Source organism: Aphidius gifuensis, linkage group LG5, assembly GCF_014905175.1.
Source record: "Aphidius gifuensis isolate YNYX2018 linkage group LG5, ASM1490517v1, whole genome shotgun sequence".
In the NCBI taxonomy this organism is placed as follows: Eukaryota; Metazoa; Arthropoda; class Insecta; order Hymenoptera; family Braconidae; genus Aphidius; species Aphidius gifuensis.
The window spans coordinates 3,790,367-3,799,323 of NC_057792.1; the positions used below are offsets into that span (position 1 = coordinate 3,790,367).

The 8,957-nt window shown below is 22.7% G+C and overlaps 2 protein-coding genes across 2 annotated transcripts; both read left to right on the forward strand.

Moving 5' to 3' along the window:
• The first annotated feature begins 547 nt into the window (after nt 1-547).
• Nucleotides 548-1,308, forward strand: LOC122856229 (structural maintenance of chromosomes protein 1A-like). Its single transcript, XM_044157921.1, has 4 exons — nt 548-613; nt 684-1,031; nt 1,097-1,143; nt 1,230-1,308. The coding sequence occupies exons 1-4, from the start codon at nt 566-568 to the stop codon at nt 1,306-1,308; spliced, it is 522 nt and encodes a 173-aa protein (XP_044013856.1). The 5' UTR covers nt 548-565.
• Nucleotides 1,309-2,167: 859 nt separating this feature from the next.
• On the forward strand, nt 2,168-8,723 carry LOC122856230. Its single transcript, XM_044157922.1, has 16 exons — nt 2,168-2,288; nt 2,353-2,470; nt 2,792-3,020; nt 3,090-3,337; nt 3,404-3,839; nt 3,918-4,097; nt 4,168-4,515; nt 4,584-4,630; nt 5,650-5,783; nt 5,884-5,908; nt 6,917-7,019; nt 7,143-7,476; nt 7,568-7,907; nt 8,002-8,152; nt 8,236-8,477; nt 8,576-8,723. The coding sequence occupies exons 1-16, from the start codon at nt 2,168-2,170 to the stop codon at nt 8,721-8,723; spliced, it is 3,204 nt and encodes a 1,067-aa protein (XP_044013857.1).
• Nucleotides 8,724-8,957: the final 234 nt, after the last annotated feature.

Below are 8,957 nucleotides of genomic sequence, written 5' to 3' on the forward strand. Positions count from 1 at the left end.
TGTAACAAATGTTAAAGTCAATAAAAAATTACAATTTGATATTGATAAAAATAAATTAGATGAAAATAATGATGCAAAAGAACAAATTAAAATATTAAGACAAATAGGTTTACAATTTGATACTTGTATTGATGAAGCATCAAAAGAATGGAAAAAAACATCAAAAATGAAATCTCATGAAAAAGAAAAATTAATTCAATTAGCAATGGATAATGAAGTTTGGAAAACTTCTGTTAAGATGACAAAAAAAAATGGTAATGATTGTGAAAATGATGATGAAGATCATGATTTTACTTACTATAGAAATAAAAAAAACAACTATAAGTTGCCTGATAATTTATTAGATATAACAGATGAAAAAAAACGTAAAATAATAAAAGATGTTATGTGTAAAAAAATGAGGAATTTATTGGATGAAATTAATGTTATGAGGGGTATTCAAAAACACATTGATACAATGAATAATGAAATAAATTATTTGGAAAATAAAACTAAAAAAGTTTCTATAAATTCTAGTATACGTAGAAAATTTAATTCTATCAAAAATAATAGAATTCAATGTTTTATGAATTTTTTTTGTCAACTTGCTATTGATGTCAATGAAATATATTCGGTAATTAAATTTCAATTATTATTTTTTCAATTGCAATGATGAATTGTTAATTAATTTTTATTTTTTATAGATGCTGAGTGATGGAAAAGATGATAACAGTGTAAAATTTGTTTGTGAAAATCCAGAAGAGCCATATTTGGGTGAAATACAAATTCAATATACAGACGAATTAATTAATTCACTTGATGAAAAAAATAAATCATTAGCTGGCCTGGCACTTTTATTTGGCCTTAGTAAAATAAATCATTTACCATTTTTGTTGCTTGACAATATTGATGATCAGCTTGATGATAAACAATTTTTATGTTTGATGAATTATCTCATGCAGCTTAAAACAAATCAACAAATTGTTTTAATAAAAAAATCATTCCACGATAAAATCTACGAGTGTGCTGACATTGTCATCTTCGTTGGAAAAGTGAGTTTTTTATTTTCCATATGTTTAAAAGAAATTTCCGTTTTTCATTCATTTTTTTATTCTAGGATACTGAAGATGACAACGCTATCGAGAAAAAATTCTTTTTGATAAAGTCTTAAAAGTAAAATTATCTTTTTCATTTATATAATGTAATTTTTTTGTTTTTCAATTGAAATCGTTATACTGTTATATATATAGAAATAAAATTTCAAATGTTGTCTGTGTAACACGTGAAGAAGCTAATAATTTTATTGAAGAGAATGCAACTCAAGATTAATTTTTTTATTTCTTTTTTTTTTTTTCTTACTTTTATATTTTATATTTAATTTTAATTTATAGTATTAGTATTTTTTTATAGTTTTGCGTATTAAACAATCAAAGTATCTTCATTTAAAAAAAAAAAAAAGCAAACATGTATTCTCACATTGGAGATTCATCATTTGAATCTATATTATTAAATTTTATTAAGTGAAAGACAAAATATAAAAAAAGTAAACCTTTGTTTAATTTTTTTATATAAAAAAAAAAAGAATATAAATTTTTTAGAGTAATTAAAACAAAAATATATTACTAGTTCAGGTTTTTTTTAATGTGTAATTTTTTGTGTTTTTTTTTTTCGATGCTTAGTTGTAATGAAAAAGTTAATATAATTGTTAGAAATTAATGGTCCTTTCTTTCTGTTATTTTTTTCATTTTTGGATCATGTGGTGTATAACTGTGTATAACAGTGTGCACCCTTTATATAAATGTGTTGAACAAAGCACCACTCTGTCTAGACTAAAATATACAGTTATAAATTCTAGTTTTTTTTTTTTTTTTTTCCATACGTCAAAAAAAAATAACAAAATGGAGACAATGGAACAGGAACTGTCTTCTAGATATTACACATACATGATGTCATGATTGTCAATAGTATGAGCATTATTTAATTAACTCCAAAACAACTAATTATTATAAAAATAAAATTTGATATTAATAAAATTTAATTTACACAGTTTACTTGTTGAATTATTAATTAAAAACAAATTAATTGTGATTGGAAATAAATGTATACACGTATTATTGATACAGATAAATTCAGTTCAGTTTGTTTGTTTGTTTTTGTGTTTTTTATTTAAAAATAAAATAATAACAAAATGCCATCAGGTCGTTTACTCAAAATTGAAATATCAGATTTTTTGTCATTTCATGGAATAACTGTGATTGAACTGGTCGATAATTGTCAATGGTTAACAATACTAGAAGACAATAAATTAGGTAATAATTGAAAATTAATACATTTGTTTATTGTTATAAATTATTCATTTATTTAATGTTTAAGGCCAATCCAATTTTATTGATGCCATTTTATTTGCACTTGGAGAATTACCAAATGATTCATCACACAGTTTGGAAAGTTTTAAATATAAAGATGAAAATGGTCATCAAGATCCAAGAAGGTAACATAATTCAATTTTTGTATTAATTATTTTAATAAATTTGATATTGAATTATTATTAATAATTTTACAGTGAAACATATGTTGCCCTCAAAATAAAAGCTGACGATGGAACCGACAAAGTATTTAAACGTTCAATTGAAAATAAACAATCAGAATATTGTCTTGATAATAAGGTATAGATACAGTGCTTTAATAAATAATTTAATAAAATATAAATAATTATATATTTATATGTTGATTAGTTGGTATCCAGAAAAACATATTTTGATTCTTTAAAAAAAGAATTTAAAACTGAACAAAACAATATATTAATTAACAGAAAAATTATTGATTCAATCGTTAATCAAACATCAGAAGAAAGAACATTAATTTTTGAAGAAATATGTGGTTCAATTAAGTATAAAGCAAAATATGATCGATTAAAAAAAGATTTAAATTCAGAAGGATCAGAAGAAGAAAGTTTAAAAACAACATTAAATAGAGTAAAAACAAAAGTTGATCATCTTAAAAAATCAGTTGTTAATATTGAAGGACTTAAAGATTCGCTGGTAAATTTTAAATGTGTGTGTAAAATATTATTTATTTATAATTTACATTCGTTTTTTTTTTTTTAATAGCATAAAAAAACCATGGAATATTATTCATTTGAAACACACTATCTTGAGAAAGATCTTGAAATGATGAAAAAAAAAGCAGCTGAAGTTTGGACAACAGTAGTCAATGAGATTGTAATAAAACTTGACGAATGTATTGAAAAATTGGCTCCATTTAAAAAAATATCACCAGATAATGATGATACTAATAAAAATAATGGAATAAATATATCTAAAATTTGTAAAGATTTATTACCAAGTCAATGTATAGAGTGAGTAAATATTTAAAATATAATTATTTAATTTAATAATTTAATTAAATATTATTTTTTTATCAGTATTCCAAGTATAAAAGCAGATCGAATGAAACTTGATCGAAAATTTGATGAAGTGATAACATTATTTAAAAGCATAAATGGTGTAACAAATGTTAAAGTCAATAAAAAATTACAATTTGATATTGATAAAAATAAATTAGATAAAAATAATGATGCAGAAAAACAAATTGAAATATTAAGACAAATGAGTTTACAATTTGATGCTTGTATTGATATAATATCAATGGAAAGGGAAAAAACATCAAAAATAAAAATTCATGAACAAGAAAAATTAAATACATTAATAATGGATGATGGAGTTTGGAAAGCTGCTGTTGCGATAATAGAAAAAGATAATAATGATTATGAAAGCGATGATGAAGATCATGCTTTTACTTACGATAAAAATAAAAAAAAAAAATATAAATTGCCTGATGAATTCCTAAATATAACAGACGTAAACAAACGAAAAATAATAAAAAATGTTTTTTGTAAAAAAATAAAAAATTTATCTGACGAAATTGTTGTTATGAAGGGTATTCAAAAAGATATTGATACAATGAATAGTGAAATGAATCATTTGGAAAATAAAATTAAAAAAGTTTCTATAAATTCTAGCATACGTAGAAAATTTAATTCTATTAAGAATAATAGAAGTCAATGTTTTATGAATTTTTTTTGTCAACTTGCTATTGATGTCAATGAAATATATTCGGTAATTAAATTTTAATTAATATTTTTATAATGGCAATTATGGATTGTTGATTGATTTTCATTTTTTATAGATGCTAAGTGATGGAAAAGATGATAACAGTGTAAAATTTGTTTGTGAAAATCCAGAAGAGCCATATTTGGGTGAAATACAAATTGAATATACAGACGAATTAATTGATTCACTTGATGAAAAAAATAAATCATTAGCTGGCCTGGCACTTTTATTTGGCCTTAGTAAAATAAATCATTTACCATTTTTGTTGCTTGACAATATTGACGATCAGCTTGATGATAAACAATTTTTATGTTTGATGAATTATCTCATGCGGCTTAAAACAAATCAACAAATTATTTTAATAAAAAAATCATTCCACGATAAAATCTACGAGTGTGCTGACATTGTCATCTTCATTGGAAAGGTGAGTTTTTTATTTTCCATATTTTTAAAAGATAATTCTATTTTTTTTTTCTTATTTTTTAATTCTAGGATACTGAAGATGACAACGCTATCGAGAAAAAATTCTTTTTGATAAAGTCTTAAAAGTAATCTTTTTCATTTATATAATGTAATTTTTTTGTTTTGTTAATTTTGATATAAAGAATCGTTTGAAATTTAAATAGATATACATAAGTGTAAAAAATTTATAGTCAAGCGTCGAATAATGATTTTTTGTTTTTCAATTGAAATCGTTATACTGTTTTCATTTCTTGTCATGTATTTTTTTAGACAAATGACATTCATTTTCTAATGGAACTATATAAATTCAAATAAAAAAAAATATTTGTAAATGAAGCTAGTATAATTATAAAAAATTTTATTGAAAAAAAAATATTTTACTAACTTTTTTCTTTTTTTTTACTTGTTTATCTGTTATGTTTACCTCTTCTTCTTCATGTTTCCCCAATAATTTTAAAAGTTTATCGGAAATCTAAGGGAAAAAGATTATCATGACGCTGAAGCTTAGCCTTTCTTTATTTTGTTGCTCTATTTTAGACTGACTATGCATTGATTTTTTTAAAACATATTTTTTTGGCAATAGAATAGCCTCGGGTCAACTCTGGTTTTTCTCATGAATAATGCTCTAGTTTTTTCAGTAGTATATAATGGACTACATTTTTTCATTAAAATCAGTGTGAATCAATTTTTTAATCAATCAACTTTCGAGAAGACTATATACTTTCAAAACAAAGTCAAACCGTGGGTAATTATATTTTATTTTTTATTTAATAATTTGAATTTATAATACATTGAAAATATTTTATTTTTAAACATTGCTAATATATTTGCTCAACTGCAATATGATACGTTCCATTTTTTTTTTGAATATATTATTATTAAACAAATACAATTTATTTTTATATTAATTTTTTTTGTTGCGTAGTTTTCTCAGATACACATTTAAAATAAAAAAATGAAGCCAATCTCAATTGGATTACAATTATTTTTGCTTTTACTTTGGTATGAATTTTATAATTTTTTTGTTTTTTTAAAATACATATATTTAATATCGTCAATTGAATATTATTAACACAAACTACTGATAAAATTCCAGCTTGATATTTGCAAGAACAATTGAGAGTCTGTCTGATCTATCAGGTGATGATGAACTTTTAAAATTTCCTGATGATTTGATGATTGGTGTTGCAAGCTCGGCTTTCCAAACTGAGGGAGCATGGGATGTTGATGGTAAATATAAAAAATAATATTTAATCGAAAGTTTTTTTTTAACGTTCTTTATTATTTTTTTTTTTTTAAACTCTTAACTTACTTATTTATTTAATATTAGGTAAATCACCAAGTAATTGGGATGAGTACACGCATTTTATATTTTTTGTGTAACAAATACAGAAAATTGAAATTGTGGATTTGTGCATAAAAATCCAATAATTTACTTTTGAATTAAATGACCATAGCAATGTTTCAGAAACGAAGATTTTGATGCATGTGACTTTAATAATCAATTAAATTAGCGTAATAATTAGTGAATCAATAATAATAATCAATTAAATTAAAAATAAAAATTAATTTAATCAATAATATCAATTAATTTAATAAACAATAATAATCAATTAAATCCAATAATATATTGGTAAATTAATATCAATAATCAATTTAATATAAACAATAAAGATCAATTTAATAAATGATAATAATCAATCCAATAAATAATAATAATAATCAATTAAATTATAATAATAATAATTAATTAAATCAATAATAATCAATTTAATAAACAATAATAATCAATTAAATCAATAATAATAATCATATAAATCAAAAATAAAAATTAATTTAATCAATAATATCAATTAATTTAATAAACAATAAAAATCAATTTAATAAATAATAATCAATCCAATAAATATGTATTAATCAATTTAATTTTATACATCAGTTCAATAAATAAGCAATAATTAATTTAGTTTATAATAATATTAATTGAATTCAGTCATAATAATCAATTTAATTAATAATAATAATAATTAATTTAATTTATAACAATATTTAATTGAATTATGAGTATAATCAATTAATAATAACAATTAATTAAATTAAAATTTATTTGCATTAATGTTGAATTCATTATAATTTGGTCATTGACTTGACAACGATTATACGTCACTGAAACACATACACAACAATGAAAATATCAAGCCAATGACTTTGAATAATGTTATTTCAGTGCTAATCATCAGTTTAAAAATTTTCGAATTGTAGAAAATTTTCAATTCTCTAGCTGATGTACATAAATTTTCGCATGTTAAAATTAGAAGGAGAGTTCGGAATATGTTTTCGAAACTGAACATGATTTAAATGAGGTTTCGATACATGAATGGCAAAAATAACTTTGTCAATGCTGACATTGCTTGTGACTCCTATCACAAATACAAAGAAGACATTAAACTTGCTGCAAATGGAAACGTTAGTAAAAAAATTTTATTCTATTTATATCAATCAATAATTTTACTTTTTATATGAAATAATCTCTTGCTAATTTTTAAATTACATTTATTTATGTATATGTGATTTTATGTTTTTCAACAGTTTAAAATTTTCCGGATGTCATTGAGCTGGTCAAGAATATTACCAACTGGTTCAATTGATAATATAAATTATAATGCAATAAACCATTATAAAAACGTTTTAAATGAGGTCAAAAAACAAGGAATGATACCATTTGTCACACTCTATCACTGGGATCATCCAGCAATATTTGATAAGTTCGGAGGATGGAATTCTGAAAAAATGATTATTGCTTTTAATAATTATGCTCAGGTTGTATTTGAAAATTTTGCTAATATAGTTAAATTTTGGTCAACAATTAATGAACCAATTGCATATTGTTATTATGGACATGGAAAAGGTGAATTACCACCTGGTATGTATATTTTTTATTTTAAGACAATTTAAATAAATGCAATAATAGATATACTTATTGATAGAATAATAACAACCGATCTCTTTTTAAGGTGATACATTCAATGGAAAGGGGCCTTATATTTGTGGACACAATATGCTTGTAGCTCATGCTCAAGTTTATCACATGTTTAAAAATAAATTTAATAATTCAGACAGTCAAATTGGTGTTGTCAATGTTTGCTGGAATTTTTATCCAGCAAATTCAAGTGAACCAGAAAGTGCTGATATTGCATTTGAGTATAACTGTGGATGGTTATCAAATCCAATATTTTCAAAAGAAGGTGATTATCCAGACATCATGAAACAAAGAATCAAGGAAAATAGTTATTTAGAAGGTTTATCAACGTCAAGACTACCTGAATTATCTAAATCAATGATCAAATTAATTAAGTGAGTATTTTATTGATGGAAAAAAAATTGTTTATGTACATAATTTAATTATTATTATTTATTAATATAAAAAAAATTATTATTTTAAAAATAGAGGTACATCTGATTATTTTGGTCTCAATTATTATACATCAAAAATGGCTACTAATGTTAAAAAAACACCATCCGAAAAATGGTTTGAAGACTCAGGTGTTAATATGACAATAAATAACGAGTGGCCAATAGATGTAGCAGCTTGGTTACCAGTATGTTAATTATTATTTTCAAATAAAAACCTAATTTTTTCGAATGATGATAAATTAATGATTTATATTTTATTATTTATTAGATTGTTCCTGAAGGTCTCGGAGATATGTTGAGAATTATTAAAAATAAATACAATAATCCACCAGTTTATATATTAGAAAATGGCATTCCATCAGATGGAAGTAGTTATGATTTGGTACGAACAAAGTATTTTTATTCACATATGAAAGAAATGCTTATTGCTAAAAATCGTGATGATTGTAATGTCAAGGGATATGTTGTTTGGAGTTTATTAGATAGTTTCGAATGGCTATTTGGATACAGGTAAAATTAATTTAATTTTATATTCATTATTCTTATTTGTAAAATGATTAATTGTGTACTTGAATATGTAAATAATTTATTTTTTAATTTAATTTTAGTCAACCACTTGGTATTGTTCATGTGGATCACAATAGTTCTCAACGTACAAGAACACCAAGAACTTCATTTTATTGGCTAAAAGATATTATACATCAAAGAGCACTGCCAAGTACTTTCATTACACCAAACAAAACATATAAATATTAATGAAACAGAAAGTTAATGTCATCATGAAATAACTAAATATATTCAAATAACGTGAGTACATTCTCTACATAAAAAATTGGTTTAAAAAAAATATTATACTTATTTTTTATTATTATATTCGGCTATTATGTTTGTTATTGTCCTAGAAAAAATATATGCCCCAAAAAAATAATAATATTCATCAGTTTTCCCCAACAAAATTAATGTTGATCAACAAAAACAATTTCATAATTT

Bases quoted from the DNA above. Each gene is read 5' to 3' on its own strand.
- LOC122856229 (XM_044157921.1), top strand. From the start codon at position 566: ATGAATTTTTTTTGTCAACTTGCTATTGATGTCAATGAAATATATTCG. The intron at 614-683 runs GTAATTAAATTT...TATTTTTTATAG, and splicing joins ATGTCAATGAAATATATTCG to ATGCTGAGTGATGGAAAAGA. The intron at 1,144-1,229 runs GTCTTAAAAGTA...TTATATATATAG, and splicing joins AAAAAATTCTTTTTGATAAA to AAATAAAATTTCAAATGTTG.
- LOC122856230 (XM_044157922.1), top strand. From the start codon at position 2,168: ATGCCATCAGGTCGTTTACTCAAAATTGAAATATCAGATTTTTTGTCA. The intron at 3,840-3,917 runs GTAAACAAACGA...GTTGTTATGAAG, and splicing joins AATTCCTAAATATAACAGAC to GGTATTCAAAAAGATATTGA. The intron at 7,020-7,142 runs GTTAGTAAAAAA...GTTTTTCAACAG, and splicing joins AACTTGCTGCAAATGGAAAC to TTTAAAATTTTCCGGATGTC.